This window comes from Bos mutus, chromosome 17 (assembly GCF_027580195.1).
Source record: "Bos mutus isolate GX-2022 chromosome 17, NWIPB_WYAK_1.1, whole genome shotgun sequence".
Classification (NCBI taxonomy): domain Eukaryota; kingdom Metazoa; phylum Chordata; class Mammalia; order Artiodactyla; family Bovidae; genus Bos; species Bos mutus.
In genome coordinates, this window is record NC_091633.1 from 32,378,387 (window position 1) to 32,401,980 (window position 23,594).

The 23,594-nt window shown below is 46.7% G+C and overlaps 1 protein-coding gene across 6 annotated transcripts in view; it reads left to right on the top strand.

Annotated features, from left to right (window-relative positions):
• The window catches only part of FNIP2 (folliculin interacting protein 2), a 127,905-nt gene that overhangs the window by 17,485 nt on the left and 86,826 nt on the right, over positions 1–23,594 (top strand). Inside the window, exon 2 of one of the 6 annotated variants that reach the window (XM_070386445.1) lies at positions 6,320–6,477. The exons of 3 other annotated variants lie outside the window; for them this stretch is intronic. Coding sequence is in view for 2 of the 3 variants with exons in the window: in XM_070386441.1 (XP_070242542.1) it covers positions 20,846–21,006 (161 nt within the window). In the remaining variant the exon portion in view is untranslated. Of the gene's footprint in view, positions 1–6,319; positions 6,478–20,455; positions 21,007–23,594 lie in introns of those variants that run through there. 2 more of the 6 variants (XM_070386441.1, XM_070386443.1) reach the window with 2 other exon arrangements.

The following is a 23,594-nucleotide window of genomic DNA, read 5'->3' on the forward strand; positions in this document are numbered from 1 at the left end:
CTGAGGCAGAGGCACCTGTGGGTCCAGATGCCTAGGGGCGGGAGCCTGTTGGGGATTGGAGTAGCTTGTGCTTCGATGATGTTGAGAAAGTCCCGCCATGAGGTCCTGTTAATGGAATCATCTCTCCTCCTTGGCAAAGACTAAGAAAGACATGTTTGGCCCAGGAAATGTAGTGGTGATGGTTTCAGAATAGTAACAAGCCACACTGGAGGGTTAGGATACTGCAGTTAGGAATCACATCGAGACATAAACCGGTTTCCCTCGTGGATTTCTTTTCTAAAAATCATGCTGAGAGAGAGGTGAGTATTGGTTAAATGTGCTGTTGACTGTTGAAGACCAGTGTTTCAGAGAAAGGATCATTGATGATGGACTTAATTGTAATAGTTCACATTTACGTGGATTTTATTTTCCAAAGTGGTCACATAAATTTCACAGAACAGGACATGGGTCCCCTGGACTAGGAGGTAGGTGCCTGTGCAGGGTGAGTTAGGTTGGGGACACTGATCTCTGGGCTCCTGATTCGTGCTACGGCCAGTTTTTATCCCTACAAGTTTGGCCAGGTCCCTTATTTTTTTTTTTTTAATTTTTATTTTATAGTGGAGTGTAGTTAATATACAATATTGTGTTAGTTTCAGGTGTACAGCAAAGTAATTCAGTTATATATATATGTGTGTATCTATTCTATCCCAGATTCTTTTCCCTTACAGGTTTTTATAGAGTATTGAGTGGAGTTCTCTGTGTTATATAGTAGGTCCTTGTTGATTAACTATTTTATATATAGTAGTGTGTATGTATTCATTCCAAACTCCTAATTTGTCCTTCCCCCACTTCCCCTCTGGTAACCATAAGATTGTTTTCTATGTCTGTGAGTCTGTTTCTGTTCTGTAAATAAGTTCATTTGTATCATTTCTTTAACTTCCAAGTGTAAGCGGTATCATGTGATGTTTGTCTTTCTCTGACTTCACTTAGTTTGATCATCTCTAGGGCCACCCATGTCACAAACGGCATTGTTTCGTTCTTTCTATGGCTGCGCAATATTCCATTGCGGATGTGTACCGTGTCTTCTTTATCCAGTCCTCTGCTGACAGGCATTAGGTTGTTTCCATGTCTTGGCTGTTGTAAATAGTGCTGCTGTGAACATTGTGGTGCATGTATCTTTCTGAATTTTTATTTTCTCTGGATATATGCCCAGGAGTAGGATTAGAAGTGGGGATAGACGGTAGATCTGTTTTTTTTTTTTTTTTTAATTTTTTAAGGAAACTACATACTGTCCTCCACAGTGGCTGCACCACTTTACATTCCCACCAGCAGTGTAGGAGGGTTCCCCTCTCTCCATACCCTCTCCAGCATTTGTTTGTAGCAGTTCCCTTGCTTTGTACTTGTTAAAAATTGTTATGAATTTGTAACTAAAATGCATTTTATGTTTTTTAGTTATCTTGGACAGGTATTCTTTTGTGTATCCTTGAACATGTGCTCTTTTCTGGTATTGAGGTGCTCCAAGCCATTAACATATGACTCTTCAGATTCAGGCCTAGATTTCTGGGTGTGGCTGGGCTGGTCCCGCTTCTCCTCGCTGTCCCCCTGCCCCCACCCTTCTTACCCCAGTCAGAGTGAACCTGTCTCGGTTCCTCCAGCACTTTCGAGCATTCTCTTTGTAAAGCTCTCCTTGGGCGGACCTGGCCTCTTGCCTCCACCTCTCAGCCGCGGGCTCTTGCTCAGTGCAGGGCAGAAGCGGCCGTGGGCTCCGCAGCCTGACTTCGGCTCTGCAGCACCGACGCTGTCGCCGCCACACATCTGTGTGGTCTTGGTGCTTTCCTGAGCCTTGCTGTGCTGGGCTGCTGTTTCCTTGCTGGCCTGGTGGGACCAGCACGACCACTTCGTGGCGCAGCCATGAGGCTCAGATGGGGCTGCCCTTGCAGGGTGAGAGCCATGCCTGGTCCCTGGTAAGTGCTCTGACCACCACCCCAGGGGACAGCACAGCTCCGCCACGTCGTGCCCATCACCGTGCTCAGCACCCCATCCCATTGGGGTGTGGTTTCCTGTGCCAGATTCTGCCGTGACCCCGCAGAGTCAAGGGGACATGCTGCACCCATGGATGGTCCATGCCCTTTATTGGGCGGTGGGGGGCGGGGAGGACAGTGCCCAGCGCATTTGTACATTCGTAGGCCCTCAGGAAATCAGTAAATAAGCAACAGCCCTGTCTGTTTAATGCCTTTGACCTCAGCTTTCTTTCCCTTTTGTGAAGATCGTCTTAGCATTTATTGGTAGCTTTGGATGAGGAGAGAAATGATAGAAAAGACCAGCTCCTGGTTGGGCATGGGATTCTTTGTGAGCTTCTGGGGTTGGGACTTTGCTGTTTTGGGCCCCTGCTCTCTGAGGAAGAGGCGGTGCACACGGATAGGCCTCCGGGAGAGGGGCTGTGTCCTCGAAGCCAAGGTTACAGTGGGGTCTGAGAGAAGCATCAGGGCTGGGTGTCCCTCATGGGGTCATAGCTGCCCTGTCCAACTTGCAGGGTTTCTCACTTTCAGTTTCTGTCAGTTGTCAGGTGCTCGTATAGCCCAGAAGCCACTTGACTTTAGTCAGCAATGCAAGCAATGCAAAGGGAAAGCTTATGCAAAAAGGAGAAGAGTTTCTGGATGGAAGTAACGGGAGAGAAGCGTTTTCGGCTCCAGGGGTGGTGATAGTTCACCGTGGCAGCCCCACTGGTGTTCTCGGTGCACAGAGGGCCTTTCTTAGGGGCAGGCGGGGGCTCGCTGGGCTGCCATGATTCCTTTGTTCAAGGCGGTTGGAGGTCTGGCCCATGATTAATTGCTGTAAGGTATGTTGGATCTTCAAGGCTCAGTGGTGAACAGCAAAGACTGACTCCGGACAGGGCCCCAGTGCAGTCACTTGGAGGACAGGTTCCAGCCTTCCTCCACCTGCTCTGCCCTGGTGGACTGGCGGTAATAATCAGCTGTAGCGGTGGGCCATGCACTCCACTGTCCTGTGGAGGCATCTGGTGCGTGTGCACTGCTTACAGTTTGTTCATATGGGGGCCTGGTTCTTTCCAAAGGAAGCAAGGTGGGATGTGTAGCAATCACGAGAGCCTGTGTGTGTGTGTGTGTGTGTGTGTGTGTGTGAGAGAGAGAGAGAGAGAGAGAGAGAGAAACAGCAGGCTCTTACCACTCAGAAGTCATTTTCACATAGTTAAGATGTTAAAGATGCTCTTCTGTTATGAAAAACAGCTAGTTCATGTGTTTATCAGAATAATGGGTATATCCTAGAGTGACCTGGGTTTTGTAGGATGGCCAGGTGCCCTGACCACCCTGTATGATGATGCCTCTGTGTGTGTTCCGAACTCTAAAAGTTAACTCAGGAGCAAGCTTCACATCTGCTCCTCGTCTTCCGTATTTCAGGTACAGTGAACGGTTAGAGCACAGAAGTGAATGAGGTACATCCTGCCCTCGAGCTGTTCAGTCCATGGAGGTTTATTCCCCAGGTTCTGTTGTAACAGGTGTAACAGGAATTCACAGTGTGCCAGAGAGCAGAGGCTGGGGGCCTCACAGAAGCACCCAGTAAACAACTCTTACATGACCCAAGGTCTCTAACATTGGTAGGTTCCTTCATTTTTCAAGTGGTTTTTTTTCTTTTTAGCACTTTTTTAGGTTTTTTCTCTTTCCATTTGGAGAGTTAGATACTGAATATATACATTTACATTTTGATGCTTGAGCTCCTAATTTAAAAATTTTTCTTGTCCTTCCATCTTATCTGCGGATGATTGTCTAAAAGTAAAAGCCGAGTTCTCATGATCTGAATGCGTTCACTATGGATAGTTCCCTGCAGACCTGACTTGGGGCTGGATGGGGTGGGGGTGAGCATTAGGTGGGCCACGATAGTGGCCTGGGACTTGGTGTTTTCTGGAGGACTTTGTGGTTTCTCCCCAGCCCCTCAGGCTGCATTGCTTCCAGTCCCCTCGCTAACCTTGTTTTACTTTTTAGGATCCCCAGATATCCCAAGCTTCAGATGTTTCTTTCGCACTGAGAACCTGTAAGGAGTTCTTATGTTTGTGTGTTTGTGATACGAGGAATTTTGCTAGTTGTAGCCTGTGATGATTCAGATGCAGGAAATGCTTTTGGAAGGTCACTGCCTCCCATGGGTTCACGGGGCACCAGGCCTCCTAGCCCCACTTGACACATGACCTCGGTAGTGATCTTCACATTCTGTGTGCCACACGCCCCCACCCCACACTGTGTGGAGTGAGGGCTGCAAATGTCTGTCACCTCCCTTCTCTCTGGGTGCCTTACGTAGAAGCGCTGCATGTAATGAAAGCTGTGTGTGGGTGGATGGGGGGTTCTGATGGGGCCTGAGCAGGTGACAGAAGACACTGAGACCCAGACAGCAGGGCCTTCCCGTCTTTTCCTTCCAGTAGAGGAGGCACAGGTGAGTGTGGGCCAGGCTCTGGTTAACAAGCATTCGCCCCACACCCGGCTAGTCCCGGGGACACACGGAGGACTGAGACACGAGCTGCCTCTGGAGCTTGTGGGGAGCAGAGGGGGTGGCCATGGAAACCACATTGGGTACCAGGACAGTTGCTCCTCATCGCTCTTGGATTCCGTGTGTACAGGCTCGCCTGCTCACCAAAACTTGTTCATAGCCTTCAGGTCAGGGCTCAGGATGTTTTTCTGGTCGTCCCCGGACACAGGCAGGTTGACAGAATCCTGCAGCCTCCCAGTGTGCGTGCTCCCAGCTGAGGGCAAATGAAGCAGTGCTTGCCTTTCCTGTGTGCTCTTGTACTGCAGACACATGAAGTGTGCAGTCGAGAGTCCAGGTGGGGTTTTTTCCTTTGCAGTTTTGTGCTTTTCATTGGTGATGTTGCTGTTCGAAATGGCCCATGTGCATTGTGCCTGAGTGCTGTCTCAAGTCCTCAGGCAGGACGGCTGTGATGTACCTGATGGAGAAACTCTGTGTTAGGTGAGCTGCGTGCAGGCGTGAGCTCTGGTGCTGTCGGCTGTGGGTTCAGTGTTAATGAAGCAACAGTATATATTAAATAGCAGAAACACAATAAAGTAAGGTTCGGTACTAATCAGTTGATGAAAATCTTGTGGCCAGAGGTATGCAGGCACATAACCGTGTATTTCTCCTAAAAGCAGCCGTTCATCATTAACTGAGAAGGCAATGGCACCCCACTCCAGTACTTTTGCCTGGAAAATCCCAAATGGACGGAGGAGCCTGGTAGGCTGCAGTCTACGGGGTTGCTGAGGGTCAAACACAACTGAGCGACTTCACTTTCACTTTTCACTTTCATGCACTGGAGAAGGAAATGGCAACCCACTCCAGTGTTCTTGCCTGGAGAACCCCAGGGACAGGAGAGCCTGGTGGGCTGCTGTCTATGGGGTTGCACAGAGTCGGACACGACTGAAGTGACTTAGCAATCATTAACTGATTCCGTCTTCGTGGAGCCTGTATAGAGCTCAGGCACCATGAATGACCAATCTCCCACACTGCGAGGTGGAAAATGGGCCTCAGATTCTAGAATGAGTTGGACTGATGAGGTGGGGTCAGAGCCATGGCTTTGCAGAGCTTGAGGGATAAAAGAGTAAAGCCCAGATTGGGCTTGTATAGGGAGACCCTGGAAGATTCCATCGTCCAAGGGCAGGCCTGGGGGACAGGGTGGCTGTAAGGACAGGGCTACAGGCACAGGCTCCTGGGAAACTGCAGGGCAGACGCAAGGCTGCCAGAGGAGGCAGAGCCCCAGCTGGGCAGGGGTGGTGAGAACAGTGCCCAGGCGTGTGACTATGTGCTCATTCCCTGAGACTCCGTGTGCTCTGAGACGAGATGGGGAAACTGGAAAGTCTGGGTGTAGACGCCGGTGTGCAGAGACTGCTGCAAGTGTCTGATGAGTGACTGGTTCTCCCCAAATAGGTGTGGTGTTCTGGTTTACAAGCCCCGCCCCCTTTGCACCTGCACAGGATGGGGAGCCAAAATCAGCCAGGTTTATGGGTTAGATTCAGGGAGGGGAGAGGAGGAGGGTGGTGAGTGAATGTGGACCGGGTCACAGGGTGCCCCATCTTCTGCAGAGCAGGCTGAGCTCACACTACCAGTTTCCTTCACGCTCGCCCAGCACCCATGGCCCTGCAGTTCCCAGTTCCCTCGTCCTGTGACCGTCTGGGTGGAAGCTGGGGGCGGGCACACTGTGGTTCATACAGAAGTACCAGCTGCTCTCGGTTCTCTTGCAAGGGGTGGGGATGAATGGCTTCCTCTGATGGTCTGAGAGGTTCCCTCATGAGCCTGGCCTTCCAAATGCCCCGTGTCTCAGACTAGGTTTCCTGCCTTTTCTCAGGGTTGGAGCTGGAGGAGTGGCTGGTCAGACACATGCATACCACCGATCACGGGGCCAGCCTGAACGGAGACGTGCCGAGTGTAAAATCCACCATGGAGTCCAAGGACAGGGTGGATTATTGAATTCAGTTCATCTGTTCTTTTGTGCTTTTTTGAAACGTGAGTCTTAGAAAATTTTAAATTACATGTGTGAAAAGTGAAAGTGAAGTCACTCAGTCGTGTCCGACTCTTTGCGACCCCATGGGCTGTAGCCTACCAGGCTCCTCCGTCCATGGGATTTTCCAGGCAAGAATACTTGAGTGGGTTGTCATTTCCTCCTCCAGGGCATCTTCCTGACACAAGGAGCAAACCTGGGTCTCCAGCATTGCAGGCAGACGCTTTACCATCTGAGCCACCGGGGAAGCCCAGCTTCCCGTAAATTTCTACAGGACAGTGTTTCATTGTTCCCTTTGAACTTCTCAGACATAATTTGAAAGCACTGTTCTGTGGTCCTACTTCTAAAGACCAGATTCGTGGCTCCACTTAATGTTTGTTTACTCAGATGATCAAGCGTCTGACCGCAGTGCAAGGCCCTGTTTTGATCCCTGGGACGGGAAGATTCTCTGGAGAAGGAAATGGCAACCCACTCCACTACTGTTGCCTAGAAAATTCCACGGATGGAGGAGCCTGGTGGGCTACCGTCTGTGGAATTGGACACGACTGAGTGACTTCACTTCACTTTGTGTTTGTTAATTCCGTGGAAAAGTGTAGCTGTTGGAAACAAAAGGAGTACAGTCGTGAGTACAAAAAAAATCTCTCTGGTAGGGAAAACTTCTCCCTAAGAAATGTGCTCTTCCTTTGTGGAAATCCTCGCGTGATTCTGTGTCACAGTCAAGATTCACGACAGTTGTACTAGATGCACCGTAACTGACGTAATCTTTAAGAACTGACATAAAGGTTAGTGTTGTCTCGTGTTTTGGACTACTTAAGTTTAGTCAGATTTTTAAATGTGTAATTATTCTTTAAAGGCTTTATTTTTTACTTTTGAAAATTATTTACCCACTTATTTATTTATCATTTGTCTGCTTTGGGTCTTAGCTGTAGCTTGCAGAATCCTTATTGCAGCACATGGGTGTCTCTGTTGTTGGGGCTCGCAGCCTTAAGTGCTCCTCGGCATGTGGGATCTTAGTTCCCCGACCAGGGATGCAACCCGTGTCTCCTGCACTGGAAGGCAGATTCTTAACCACCGGACCACCGGGGAAGTCCCGTAAATGTGTGATTTATTTTTCACAGGAACAGCTGACTCTGTGCTGCTTTGAGTCATAATGAGGTTTTCTTGTCCCTGAGAAAGTGACTGTTTTCAGAACCTGTATGAACAGCGGTGTGTGAGGTAGCCTCAGTGAATCCGACAGAAAAGAGGTTATTCCCGACTTCAGAAGCACTTACCAGCTGCCTTCTCCTTGCTGGGTGTGAGCTTAGCTCCACAAGTAAAACGCAAAAGAAACCAAAGTGTTGCTGTTCACGTTCTCAAGTTGGAAGTTCGTAGCCAACGTTAATGTCCTGATGCATGGGAGGAGGAGAGGATAATACCTGACTCTTAACAGCTAAAGCATTACAACCTGAAGACTGTTTATCACAAAATGCAGATCCAAGGTTACTCGTGTAAGCACCACTTGCCTCTGTGTTCCTGATGGGGACTGTGCACTGCTGGAGCCTCTTGTCCTGCACCGTGACCGTTACCTGTGTGAGATGCGGGGGCTGTGGCAGCTGAGGGTTGGTTGCAGCAAGGTTGTGGGTGAAATTCTGAGCTGCTGGAAACACATAGCCTCTTTCAGGGGCACTATCACTGAGTCCATCCTGTCTTCCTGTGTGGTTGTTGAAGTATCCTTAGGAAAAGGGTTCTTATGGGGAGCATTTACAGGATAGATGGTCCTTGGTTTGGGTCCTAAAAGCTTTTGCTGGATTTGACTCTGTTAGGAGGGGCGGTCTGTGTAGTTGGAGGGACCTAGGAGGTGGAAAAGGACTTGATCCATGGAAGAAAGAATGGCTTATGTTCCCATCAAAGCTAATTAATCATAGATTTCATTTTCTAGCTGTTACACTAATTTGTTCTAGAGTTTATCGTTCCCAAGGGGTTCTACAGTGAGTTGCTTTGGAAGGCTTAATCGTCTGCAGCTTCCAGAGAATTGGCCCTGTTTGGGAAGGAGACTGACTTTCTTGGATAAAACTATGATTTACCAGATGTCATTGTGGCCACAGTTATTCATCTTTGCTTCATGTTGAATAATACAATCCAGTCATCCATGAACTTAGCTGCCCAGACAGGACAGTGAGTGCTCTTGGGCAGGCATGTAGAAAGTAGGACACCCACATCCATCTGAACGGTGTGGCTTTTCAGGGGGCTTTCGCAGGCTTGCAGTGAGCATCCTTAGCCACCTTCCTCAGAGTGGAGTGAGTGTCAGCATCACCATTATTTCCAGCTAAGGAGACAAGCTCCAGAGGTGGCAGTGGCACCCCACTCCAGTACTCTTGCCTGGAAAATCCCATGGGCAGAGGAGCCTAGTGGGCTGCAGTCCATGGGGTCGAAAAGAGCCGGACACGGCTGAGCGACTTCACTTTCACTTTTCACTTTCATGCATTGGAGAAAGAAATGGCAACCCACTCTAGTGTTCTTGCTTGGAGAATCCCAGGGACGGGGGAGCCTGGTGGGCTGCCGTCTGTGGGGTCGCACAGAGTCGGACACGACTGAAGTGACTTACCTTACCTTAAGGAGACAAGCTCACAGAGTCATGTGGCCCAGAGTGATGAGGCCACAGCTGAACACAGCCGTCTTCCCTGCAGATCTTACCTCATGAGATCGTCCGGCTGCCATGCCTCCTGGATCCTGGTCCCCAACTCGTCATGAGGAGCTGACTCAGAGAAACAAGAGGCTGCTGAGTCAGAGCTGACAGCCTTTCTCCAGCTCTCTCCTCATAATTGACTTCTGTCGACTGCCAAGCAGCCCTCTTAGTCGGCAGCTGGTAGAACTCTCAGAGCACTTGAGGAGGCTTGTGCATGTAACTTGCCAGCAATCCAATTACGTGAGAAGCGTTTCGTTTTAGCTGTTACGGTATCACTGTTTCGTCTCCGGCCAACCAAACCAAAGAATAGGCAAGAAGCACCTTCTGTTACTAAGTTAACTCTTTTTTAAAAATATATTTCTGTATTTGACTGCGCTGGGTCTTACTGGCAGCACCTGGGATCTTTAACCTTCCTGTGGCACGTGGGGTTTTTGGTTGTGGTGTGAGAACTCTTAGTTGTGGCATGTGGGATCTAGTTCCCTGACCAGGGATCGAATGCGAGTCCCCTGCTTTGGGGGCCCATAGTCACTCAGGTAACTCTTAGCCTAACCTCTAGTAGGTTTCCTTGAATAACTCTCATGACCTTTATTTTGCACTGAATGGATATGTAACCGGCCAAGAATGAGAGGGATGCCGGTAAGAAAGCTGTTGCAATAGTCCTGGCAGACACAGGGCTTATACTCTGAGCAACCCAGCATCTGCTTCAAAGCGTCAACAGAAAAGTTCAGCATTATGTTCAGATGGAAGGGAGAGGAACATAGATGCAAGTCCTTTCCTAGGTATTTTTTGAGACTTGTGTCTCATGAGTTACACAGTTTGGGTAAGAATTGTACCAGTTTTGACAGGGAGATGGGAGGGAGCCCTGAAAACTTTGTCCCGCAGAGCTGGTTTCAGTCAGACAGGTAGAGTGAGCCGCCGTGCTGGACAGGAATTCCTGCAGCTGCCCATATGCCCAGTCACATGCTTTGGGGGGAACGATTCTGAGCCAATGGCCCATCGCCTGGGCTCAGGCCTTTACCTCTTTCCCAACCCTGGGCTGCTGGCAGTTTGTTCAGGCCCACACACCAGTGACAGCCTGACCCGAAATCAGAGTTAAACTTTACAAGTTGTGTAATCTTCGCTAATATGTTTCCAGCTTCTGGAAGTTTGCAAAGGAATAGCATGTGGTGGGTGTTGGGAAGTCATAGGGACAAAGGATTGTAGATTGAGGTCTGATATTGGATCTTAAAAAAAGTTTTTAACTAAATTACTGATTATCTAGCTGATTCCAGAAAGAAAGAAATCATTTCTCAGGGATGAAAAGACAAGCAGTACTCCTCCTTGCAGGTGGAGAGCCATCCCGGAGAGCCTTCCGACCTGGCATTAGTGAGTGTGGCCTGGCCACCTCTTCTCCTGGTAATGAAGCAGTTAGAGCCCCAGCCTTGCTATAACCCTCCTCCTGAGAGAAGACTTTTCACTTACTACTTTAGGGGTCTCCTGGAGTCTCGTCTCTCTTTTCCTTACTTTATGTTGTCAGCATCTTGTACTTGGTTAGGTACATGCCCTTTGAATAACACTTCTTTTTAAAAACGTGTCATCATCTTGGGGTGGCAAGGGGTGAGGGGAGTATACTTGTATGTATACTTGTGGCTGATTCACGTTGTTGTACAGCAGAAACCACAACATTGTAAAGGAATTATCCTCCAATTAAAAAGAAATTAAAAAGAAATGAGCAAGGAACATTGGAAACAAGGCAGGAAAACGTTGAACTATTTGCAGGAGATGTTCTATATAATATAATTATATTCCAGAAGATATAGCCAATTGGAAATACCAATCCTAGTCTATTTATGAGAATGAACTGAAAGACTGTTCAGTTCAGTTCAATTCAGTTCAGTCGCTCTGTCGTGTCCGACTCTTTGCAACCCCATAAATCGCAGCATGCCAGGCCTCCCTATCCATCACCAACTCCCGGAGTTCACCCAGACTCATGTCCATTGAGTCACTTTCATAAGGTAAGAACACGAGAGGACAATGAAATCTAACAGCACTTGGAACAGAAATAGAAAATGCTTTAGAATAATTCCAAAAAATGTTTAGCAGAAAAATATATCTAGTTCCTGGGGACATCTTAATATTGTGAAAAAAACTAAACTATCAGTATTGTGAAACAAGTTAAACTATCAAGTTGAGTCTAACTCAAATAAAATGTCGATGATTTTGTTAAAAAAAAATTCTCATTGTTAGGTGTGTTGTGTTGCTGCTGGGTACTAAGCTGCGTCTCCAAATAAAGGGAAATTGAGGGATCTTGATTTTAGTTAAGATGTTTTAACAGAGTCTGTAGCTGCAGCTCTCTACTTTTGCTGGTTTGTGTAGATATTAATGATAGCAATCACTGAAGGAAAAACTTTGTGAGGAACATAGCAGTCTATGTTAAAAAACACACAGGGTGCGTACTTTGCTTTTCCTTCCAGCCGTCTGAAATTGTTTGGACTCTGACAATTTCCTTACCATAAAGCCTGCAGAATTGTTATAGAACAAAGAAGTCAAGTGGTCATCACTGGTTTGGCAGCAAGAATTTAAAAACAAGTCTCTTTACCCATGGTTTGTAAATAATGCATAGCTATTGAGATGGGAATACCAGACCACCTGATCTGCCTCTTGAGAAATTTGTATGCAGGTCAGGAAGCAACAGTTAGAACTGGACATGGAACAACAGACTGGTTCCGAATAGGAAAAGGAGTTCATCAAGGCTGTATATTGTCACCCTGTTTATGTAACTTCTATGCAGAGTACATCATGAGAAACGCTGGGCTGGAAGAAGCACAAGCTGGAATCAAGATTGCCGGGAGAAATATCAATAACCTCAGATATGCAGATGACACCACCCTTATGGCAGAAAGTGAAGAGGAGCTCAAAAGCCTCTTGATGAAAGTGAAAGTGGAGAGTGAAAAAGTTGGCTTAAAGCTCAACATTCAGAAAATGAAGATCATGGCATCCGGTCCCATCACTTCATGGGAAATAGATGGGGAAACAGTCTCAGACTTTATTTTTCTGGGCTCCAAAATCACTACAGATGGTGACTGCAGCCATGAAATTAAAAGACGCTTACTCCTTGGAAGGAAAGTTATGACCAACCTAGATAGCATATTCAAAAGCAGAGACATTACTTTGCCAACAAAGGTTCATCTAGTCAAGGCTGTGGTTTTTCCTGTGGTCATGTATGGATGTGAGAGTTGGACTGTGAAGAAGGCTGAGCGCCGAAGAATTGATGCTTTTGAACTGTGGTGTTGGAGAAGACTCTTGAGAGTTCCTTGGACTTCAAGGAGATCCAGCCAGTCCATTCTGAAGGAGATCAGCCCTGGGATTTCTTTGGAAGGAATGATGTTAAAGCTGAAACTGCAGTACTTTGGCCACCTCATGGGAAGAGTTGACTCATTGGAAAAGACTCTGATGCTGGGAGGGATTGGGGGCAAGAGGAGAAGGGGACGACAGAGGATGAGATGGCTAGATGGCATCACTGACTCGATGGACGTGAGTCTGGGTGAACTCTGGGAGCTGATGATGGACAGGGAGGCCTGGTGTGCTGCGACTCGTGGGGTCGCAAAGAGTCGGACATGACTGAGTGACTGATCTGATCTGATTGTCGAAAAGTAGAAAATAAAGAATTTTAAAAGGAAAAGCGTGTTAAGTCCCGCTATGCAAAGACATTCTGATGTTTCCTTCCTGTTCTTTTTTTCTACTTTTGGTTTTTGAAAAGCACAGTACTTATCAAAGAGCATATACCATTTTGTATTGTATCCTATTATCTTTATTTAGCATTACAGCATAAGAAGTTTTCTGTGTTTCACAGATTTCATGAAGACATGAGACATGCGTTCATTCTTTCAGTTGCTGAGAGCCTTTTATTGATTGGCTGATTTTTGGCTGTGCTGGGACCTCACTGCTGTGTGTGGGCTTTCTCTAGTTACTGTGAGTGGGGACTACTCTTCATGGCGGTGTTTGGGCTTCTCATTGCAGTGGCTTCTGTTGTTGCGGAGCACAGGCTCTAGAGCATGGGCTTAGCTGCTCTGTGGCATGTGGGATCTTCCTGGATCAGGGATCGAACCCGTGTCCCCTGCACTGGCAGGCAGATTCTTATCCACTAAACCACCAGGAAAGTCCTGAGAGCCTTTTCAGTGCCTCAGAGTCCCTGGAAATGGGATGGGTAGTAACCTGGATCATGATCAGGGCCACACATCACCATGAACTCTCAAGTAACTTTATCTGAATCTGAAAGCTCCGTTCTCTCACAGGTGCTTCCTCATTTTAAATCAGAGGAGTTGTATGGGTTGATTTTACTGTCCTTTTCACCTTACTTTGGATGAAAAAGTCCCTCTGTGTAGGAGTCAGAGCCTCAGCTGGGCATAGTCAGGAGAGCAGGGCAGTTCATGGCAGGCAAGGGGACCCACGAGAGACCTGGCCACCATGGTGCACGGAACAAACCCCAGCCCCACCGAGGACAGAGTTAGTGAGAACCTGTATCTGTCGGTAGCCTCCGGTTGATCCTGGAGGAGAGACTTGGACTTGACTGATGAGCCAGTGACATCCAGCTGCCGCACCTCCTGCTCGTCCCTGGTCGGTCCTCGGGTGGAGTGAGTGGTGTGGCTCACCTGTCACTGGCAGGATGCCTCAAGTTCCGGCCCGGCCCAGACGCACTCCCCACGGCGAGCCTGGTCCCTCGGTCCGTCTGTACTCCGCTCTTCCTGTCTGCTAGAGAGATCAGTGCTGCCCGCTCCATGACTGACAGAATGCTGCTAGAGCTGTGCTTGGCACGTGGCGGCGTGAGACTGATCAGCCAGCAAGTCACCCCGCCCCAGCGTCTGTGTGCTCTGCCGGCCTTCCTCAGCACAAGCTTGTCAGGTGGGCTTCTGTGGTGTTAGGGTGGGGCTGTGGGCTGACGCTGTCCCTCAGATGGCTGAGGGCTGAGGGACATGGTCTCCATCCTGCATCTGTCTTCAGAGCCTATTTCCCGAAAGCACACTGCCTCACTCCCTTACCTGAGTCCATGTCCTCTAGCCCAGCAGGCGCCTTCTTTTTTTCAAATTTGATTCTTTAATTAATTTTTTTTTATTTAATGAAGTGTAGGTGATTTACTGTGTTGTGAAGGTTTCAGGTGTACAGTGAAGTGATTCAGTTATACATACATATGTATATATTCATCTTCAGATTCTTTTCCTTTATAGATTATTGCAAAATATTGACTATAGCTCTCTGTGCTGTATGAAAGGTTCTTGTTGTTTATCTGTTTTATATATCATAGTGTGCTTCTGTTAATCCCAGACTCTTTATCTGTCCCTCCCCCATCCCTTCTCCCCTGTGGTAACCGTAAGTGTGTTTTCTGTGTTTGTTAGTCCATCTCTGTTTCACAGATAAGTTCATTTCTGTCGTATTTTAGATTTTGCGCATACACGATTTCACATGATATGTGTCATTCTCTGACTCACTTCGTTTAGTCTGATAATCTCTAGGTCCATCCATGTTGCTGCAGTTGACATTACCTCATTTTTTAACGGTTGAGTAGTATTCCATTGTATATATGTACCATGTCTTCTTCATCCATTCATCTGTTGATGGACATTTAGGTTGCTTCTATATCTCAGCTATTGTGAATAGTGCTGTTATATATATTGGGGTGCATGCATCTCTTCAAATTAGAGTGATCTCTAGATGTATGTCCGGGAGTGGGATTGGTGGATCGTGTGGTGGTTCTATCTTTAGTTTTTTCAGGATCCTCCGTACTGTGCTCCATAGTGGCTGCAGCAATTTTTCATTCCCACTAACAGTGTAAGAGGTTTCCCTTTTCTCCACACCCTCTCCAGCATTTGTTATTTGTAGACTTTTTATGATGGTCATTCTGACCAATGTGAGGTGATACCTCATTATAATTTTTATTTCCATTTCTCAATAATTAGCAATATGGAGCATCTTTTCATGAACCTCTTGGAGGCCTTTTTAAACAACTCCATGTTGAATGAGAATATACAGACAGAAAAGTGTACATGGTCTGCCTGCTGTGTGTTCACATTAGCAGTGCCTGGATCACGAAACAGAGTTTACCAGCATTCTGTAACTTTTCTGACGTCTCCTGCTGGGGACCACCCTTCGAGAAGCCCTGATAGGAAGGCTTGCTCGTGGTCATTCCTGGGTGTGGGAAAGACATCAGGGAGGGAAGGAGTTACCGCATGGGAGGGGGGATCTGTGCTGTGGATCCGAAACCCCACCCCTTCCTCTCTGTTGATTCTTACTTTCTTTACATCAGGGTAGCATGACAAGGCAGAGGGAGATTCACTAAACAAGAGTCATGAGACTGGATTTCTGCGGGAGCTGCAGTAGACCTTCACTTTTTCTCTCTCCGAACCCATCTCTCAGCTGTGGTTTGAGTTGGTTTTTCGTTACACACAGTGATCACTGTATTTTGTTACCTGACGCGCATGCTGTTTAGGGATGCAGAAATGCATGAATACCCACCTGGAAACTTGCTGACCTTCGTTCTCCCAACTCTGAGTCAGGGATAGGGGTGGATCCGTCCTCAGCCGCCACGTCCTATGGGTCAGAGGTGGCCCTGGCACGTTGTCCTGGGAGGACAGGAGGGAGGTCCTGGCCCTGGGCAGAAGAGCTTCAGTGGGGGTCTGGAGTACCAGGTACCTGCCTCGCATGGTCCACATGGCTCTTCTGCTCTTTTCCTGGGTGGCTCAGTCCTGGGCTGTGAGGGTGGAAGTGGGTACATCTTACAGACTTGCACCAGGGGCCTCCCTTCTTCACACACATCCGTGAGTTCACGCCACCACTCCACTCCCCATTTCCTTCCAGTGGGTGGAGCTTCAAGAGGGCCGCGGGAGCCAGCTGGTGACCTCAGATCCTTCTCCCAGCGTGTGAGCATAGCTGGACCACGTGGGCAGATGGAGAGCTTGACTGCTAGAAGAGCCCATGATAAGTGGTCTCTTGTGTAGTACTTACAGTTGATGAGCAGGATGTCTTATCCAGTGTGGTGCTAGTGTTCAGTCACTGAGTTATTTCTGCCTCTTTACGACCCCGTGGACTGCCTTACACCAGGCTTCCCTGTCCTTCACCATCTCCCAGAGTTTGCTCAAACTCATGTCCATTGGTCAGTGATGCCATCCAACCATCTCATTCTCTGTCACCCCTTTTTCCTCCTGCCCTCAATCTTTCCCAGCATCAGGGTCTTTTCCAATGAGTCAGCTCTTCGCATCAAGTGTCCAAAGTGTTAGAGCTTCAGCTTCATCATCAGTCCTTCCAATAAATGTTCAGAGTTGATTTCTTGTGGGATTGACTGGTTTGATATCCTTGCTGTCCAAGGGTCTCTCAAGGGTCTTCCCTAGCACCACAGGTCAAAAGCGTCAGTTCTTTGGCGCTCAGCCAGTGTGTTAATAAGTGGCTGTAGGGGAGCCCATAGAAGAGGATGCTCCCATTTCAGGAAAGAGAAGACAGAGGTCAAGGGAGGTGGGGCTGAGGTGGGGAACAGGATGCTGCCTCTTTCACCCACTCCATCCACTGCTCGCATGGCTTGAAGAATGGGTGTGATGATATCATTATTACTTGTTTTTCCATTTACTGAAAAAATGTTAAAGCTCTCGTGTAAATGTAAGGAACTTGAGACCCATAGACAGGCATTCCTTTTAAGTACAGTGGTGGTGGTTTTGATGAATATCCCTGCTTTATTACATACGATCTGGTTTTAAACTGTGGAATTAGGGTTATTTAGGGGGGAACAGAGAGAAAACATAAAATGTTAAAATACCATGAGTCATATTGATTGTAGTGAACACAAGATGTTAAAACTTCTAAGAGACCTTGTGCTGTAGTAGACGAGAGAGAGGGAGAAAGAGGGTGTTTGGAGTTGAGCAGAAGTACCCTCTGCACCACACTGAAAGACGCCGATGGCTTGTAGCAGATTCATGTCCTAGGTGTTTTTTTGGGGGGTGGTTTGGGCAATATTTATTTACGTATTTATTTGGCTGCGCTGGGTCTTAGTTGTGGCACATGGGAACTTTTCTGCCTTTGGTTGCAGCAAGTAAACTCTTAGTTGTAGCATGTGGGCATCCAGTTCCCTGACCAGGGATTGAACCTGGGCCCCCTGCACTGGGAGTGCGGAATCTTAGCCACTGGACCAGCAGGGGGAGTCCCTCATGTCCTAGTTCTAAGTGAAGTGAACAATCAGTTGAGACAACTCACTACTGGGAGCGTGGAGTCTTAGCCACTGGACCAGTAGGGGGAGTCCCTCATGTCCTAGTTCTAATGTAAATATTCAGTGATATTAAGACAATGAAAAGGTCATATGTAAGATCTGCACAAAGTGAACGTCCAGACCCAGTTTTTTATCTTCAAAATTTCTGGTTAGGATCGTGAGATGTGTACACTTCTGTATTGGAAAGAAGTTGTGTGTTAGTGTTAAAAGGGTGTTTTTAGAAAATCATGCAGAATTCAGGCTCAGAACATCTTCATGAGGAGGCTGGGATTCTCGTTGGGGAAGTGGTTCTCCAGTGGGTGGTTCCCAGGCCAGGAGTGGCTGCATCCTGGGAACTTGTGAGAATCACATTCCCAGTTTTTAGTGCAGAATTGAAACTGCTGAATCAGAAATGGGGTGGAGGTGGGGGGATGGTTGGCCCAGCCCTGGGTGTTTGTAAGCCTATGAAGTGTGAGCACCACCCTTCCAGGGAAGTGGAGGCTAAAAGCTGTGCTGACCAAATTTAGGGAGAAGCACTGACTATTGAAGACACAGCTCAAGTCTTGATAGAAACACTACAAGGGCCCGTCTTGGTTGCTCCTCTCCCTCATCCTTGCATGTTAGTTACAGGCTGAGTGAGAGGTTAGAGTTTCTGTTGGAGGGAATTCTCTCCCAATGCAGTTCCTCCTTGTTTCATCCTTCATAGCCATGTTGTCATTTTCTTCTCTTAGTATTCTTGTTGTTTAAAAATGTTCTCATCATCCTTTGGATCGCGGATACATATGCATTGTTTTAATAGTGTTTGAAGCCTTGGGAAAATGTAAAATGTTGGAATGATTGAGCAGCTTTGCAGCTATCTGCTGGGAAGGTGTATATACAGAATACATAGTTACAAAGGGTTTGTGTCCTTTCCTCAGGGCCTAGATAAATATCTTTGAGACACTGAAGTTTTAAAAGTGAAATGTGTGTTTTTAATACATAAAAAGTGGGTTGTATTCCCTGCAGTGTTTGCTATACATATTTTATAAAATCTAGTTACTTGGGCTTTTTCAAGGCTCCACCCCATCAACGTAGGATGATGCTTTCATTTCCGCTGTGATTCTAGACAAGGTGAGCCAAGCCCCAGGTGAGTTGAAGGCATTGACCTAGGGCCTTGCCCACGTCTCAGGTGGGCGCAGTGGTAAAAGGGGCTTCCTTCCGCCTCTGCTTGCGGGGACAGGTTGATGCTACATGGGTGCTCTCTGGTCCTCTTGTGAAGAAGAAAAAGTGATTTTCCAGACGGTTGAGAAGAAAAACAAAGAACCCCTGATCTCACTGCGGCCATGAACTTAAGCCTTGAGCTCAGAATGTGTGTGCCTTCCAGGAGAAGTGGATTCACTGTCTCCTAACCTGGCCCTTTCTTGGCGTTTGCACCTGTGTCACAGCGGAGGTGGTCGCCACCGTAGATGCATTATAGTCTCTCTCTCTCTCAGAGGAGGGTGTGAACATCTCTGTGGGTTTGCTGCAAAGGAACTTTAAAGTCACATACACAGTAAAGTCAAGTTAACTGAGGCCTCTGCCGTGCAGTGTTAGACCTTGTCACATCGCAGAGTGGAATACACGTGGCTGCCGTATGTCGAGACACTTAAAGCCCTCTGAAGCCTGTCGATGAAAAATTAATCAATAGTTAATCTAAGAAAGAAATGGAAAATTTTATTCGAGCCAACCTGAGGATTATAACCTGGGATATGGCCTTTTAGAAAGCTCTAGCATCATCATCCTGTCAGTGGTCAGGGCACAGTTAGATGTGTTTTGAGACAGATGGTTGAATGTCAGATGATGTGTTCATAGTTTGCACAACCCAGATCCACACATGCAGAGTTAGTTGAGGGTCATCCAGACCCCCACACGGCATTAGGAAGGAATGTCATCTCCTGAGGAGATCTGATCGGTGCAGACTCACCGTGTACTGAAGGTGAACGGGGAGGCCAACACAGGCAGAGGAGCATTTTTAAGTTTTTCTTGTCTCGCCATGAAGTATGAATAATATTTCATCAAACTAAAGACCCAGCCAAGCTTTCATCAGATTTTAGAACTTTTAGTATTTTCTTCACCCTGATTTCAGGATGACAAGAGGAAAATGAATTGGGACAGTCCAGTTTTAGCGACCGATGATTTTTATTTCTTCTAAAGAAAAATCTCATCCACAAATTCACAGTACTGTGGGAAAATATTGATATGTATGATAGATCAATGTATATCATATAAAATATAAATGTGTATCACATAAAATAACATATATATCATAAGACATAAGAAATGTGAAATATGTAAATGTGTCATTTATCAATGCATTTTATGCATACTCATATTTTATATAAGTATATATCATAAAATATAACAAAAATTAAAAAATGTTTCATAAAAATCATAGAAATGTGCTATATCAATATATGTCATAAAATGCACAAAATATAAGTAAAGTGTATATATCATGTAAAATATAGCACATAAAATATAACCTGAAAATATAAAATATGTATCATGAAATGTTGAAGTATGTGGTATGTTAACATATATCATAACTATATCATGTTGATATATAAAACCATAGTATTCTCATTTTACAGATGAAGTACATTCATGTCATAAGTAGAAACTGAACTGCCTTTGTTCTTGGATTCTGCTGGTTCAGGGCTCTTTCAGTTTGGATGTACTTAGGAATTAAGAATCCAGTGCAAGAGCTTTGGGTGTTTATGGCTTCACGGTCATTACTATTTTCATTTCATAAATAAATTAAATTCGACATTGGTATTAAAGCCAGGATGTATCCCTTCCCTCACCCCACTTCTGCCTCTGTGCGTCAAGCCCTGCAGTGGGTTTGCTGAGGGCCGCCGTCTCTCACTTGCTCTGGGCAGGATTTTCAAGGTTGCAGAGTGAGACCTGTCAGCTGACACTTGCTCACAGGAGAGCCATTAAGAGGGTGGTGGCCAATGTCAGGACAACCTTGCAGCTGCAGGCGAGTCACCGGGTTTCACCCACAGCCATGTGAGCCGTGTGCGGAGACCTTGTGATCAATTAATTGGCTACTTCATAATCTCTGGCCGGGCCACTACGGAGTGAGTCAGTCCAAGCCACTCAGCCTGTTGAGAGTCTTGTCTTTTGTAACCAGAGCACAAACCCAGCAACAAAAGTAGGAAGTGGGGCTTGGACTTGTTGGATTCTAATTCTAATGGCTTTGCTGAGAGCCTGCTTTACAGAGTAAGGCATGCATCTGACTTCCTAAATTGAGGGGCTTCGTTTACGTAACAAGTGAATGTTCCTTTTTTTTTTTTTTTTTAAACTTCTGAAAGAGGAAATTAGAGGGTTGCTACCAAGAAGCTTGTGTCACCTACCTCCTCTGTACAGGGAGTGCGGGTATCATAGGGACAGCCGATCACTGCGGAAACCCCTCCAGCCATAGGACCTTCCAAGTTCATGAGGACAGTCAGAACCACCTGGAAGAGGGCTGACCCGCCAGGAGATGTGCGGTTGCTCGGCCAGGACCACAGCCCAGCCGAGGGGCTGGCGGGACGCAGCCCAGGGTGTGAGTGATGGGCGGCTGCACAGGACGCTTTTCTGCACAAGGACTCGGAAGCATGCCAGAGTCGGCAGGAGCCCTGATGCCCCGGAACTCAGCAACAGGTTTGAAACTGTTCTGTCTCAGAGTCTCAGAGAAATTCTCATTGGGCACCGGGGAGGTAAATCATGGTGATCTGAAACTTGGGTTTGCAGACAGGCACAGGTGGTTGCTGGGTGTGCAGACAAGCCTTGTCCTTTACAGAAAAGGTATAGGATGGGTGTTTTCTAGCAGCCATTTGGGTCCTGCTGCCCATGTGCTCCTGAATCTCCCTTTGCTCCTGTTGGAGCCACCAGGGAGCAGTGGGTGCCGCCTGTACCAGGGGAAAGCTTGAACAGTGCAATCTCAGGGCTCACTGGGAAAAGCCACAGCCCCAAAGGACCAGCACGTTGACAGACAGGGCCTGGATGCCTCACTTCTCAGTCTGGCTGGTGGACAGAGGGCTGGGCGTTTCTGGCTGGAGGTGAGGTGGTGAGGGAGAGTCCAGGCTTTCCCTTATGGAAAATCCTTTCCATGGGAAGGAAGATGTTAGGATGAACCAGTGTTTGTAATGCAGCCCATCAAAGAAATGTGTATTATACTTGCTGTTTAATTGCTACTTAACTGCTTCATTCATTTTGGGAGAATTCACTAATTTTATTAGTGATAACTCTTAGTTGAAACATTAAGGAATTTTAGTGCATATCAGTGAAACAGAAAAATACTTTGGAAATTCCATTTCATTCCAAAATATTCAGTAAGGCCAGAAAAAAGTAAGCTCCGATTCTTATGATTAGTGTAAAAGTAAGTTTCTAAATCCACTTAAGTGTTGTTACTTTTTTCCTTGTAGAATTTTTCTCAACATTAACATGGCTCATCAACTGTTTACCCCATAAATATAGTTCTTGGTTGTTGACTAATAAATCAGGATATGATTTCTGTCATGTAAAAATCATGGTATTTCTTCAATGGAAACAATAAAACGGTACAGAGTTCACTGCAGGACAAGTGTCCATAGTTGGAAACCCCGTGCTGTCCACTCAGTATAGAGATGTGACTGTTCAGATGAGAATCTCACTGTTACACCATCTGTGGTGTTTCCTATGTGGAAAGGATGGCTGAGTGACAGCAGAGCGTGGTGGATCCACACTTGGGTGTGGATCCAAATCCCATCCTGATCCCAGCTCTGCTGCCCAGAGGCTGTGTTAACCCTGGCTGGTCCCCTGCTTCTTGTGCATCTCATTCTCAACTGTTCAGATGTGTAGCTGGTTTGGATTGCTTTTGAAATTCTCTCCTCCTCTAAGGTTCTACAGGATAGCTTCGGGACATTCTGAATTCCTATTTTTGTTATTCAGACAATTCTCGATTCCCTGAATAGGTATGTGGAGCACCGGGGGTGGCACCCACAGGAGAAGATGACACTCAGGGCATCACCAATTCTTGCTGAACTTCTTAAGTTTTCCGTATGAGCTTCTGCTTCTCACTCTCGGTGAATTTGCTCTTTTTCAGTAGGATTTTAATCATTACTTTTTAAAATGACACTTTAAACTTAACGAAACCTTTTCACGTGCATTGTCTCCTTTCCTTATTTTAACTTCCTTTAGATTTACTTCTTAGGTGCCGAGATGGTTTTAGCTTCTGTACAGTGATGATGGATGATGTGTGTCATTTAGTTGGAATTCATCTCTGGTCACACCAATTGTCTTGGCCCCGTTTCCACTTTCTCTTCCCCTTTTTATAGTCTTGAAAAGGTGGCCGTTGTTTGCAGGATGGTGCTTTTTTTTCCCCTGAATTTCTCTAGAAGTTGGGCTGGTCTTGGGGTGGAGTGAATTATTGATGGGAGCTTGTGCCCCAAGGATCTGGCTCCAAGTGCTCACGAGGTACCTGTGTGACCAGGTCAGGTGGCAGCCAGCCAGGTGTGACTCCCAGCGTCCGCTTTGCTCTTGGGTATCTTAGATCAACAGTTTCAAGTGGTTGTCTTAGCTGAGCACACTAATAAGTAGTTTTCTTTCTTTCTTTTTCATTGCTCATGATTTTCCACTTAGTCAAAGGTGAAGAGACAGATTCCATAAATGCAGTGGAAAGGTTCCAGGTACCTGACAGGGGCACCATGTGAACCTGGCACAATGTGGGCAGAAAGAAGCACTGAGTCTCCCCATTGTGGTTCTTGTGGAATGAGAGGTTTTAGGATAGAAGTCGTCCCACCTAGACCTTTGCTTCCATTCTCTTTAACTTCTAGAATGTCAGAAATTGGTTTTCAATATATTTCACAAAATTCCAGAGTCAGCACAAACCTGTAGAGTTTGATGAGGCATCTTAAGTGGTTTGCCAATAAAACATTCCTTGCTGAAACTCAGTTCAAATCTAGGAACTGTGACCTGCGATGTGGGGCTTCAACTGCAATTGCTTCCAATCTGCTCTCTTAAGGATGCTAATAACTTGATTTTTCAAATTTTCCCAGCAAATTAAATTCATCCATGCTGCTGCTGCTGCTGCTGCTGCTAAGTCGCTTCAGTCGTGTCCAACTCTGTGCGACCCCATAGACAGCAGCCCACCAGGCTCCCCCGTCCCTGGGATTCTTCAGGCAAGAACATGAGTGGGTTGCCGTTTCCTTCTCCAATGCGTGAAAGTGAAACGTGAAAGTGAAGTCGCTCAGTAGTGTCCGACTCTTTGA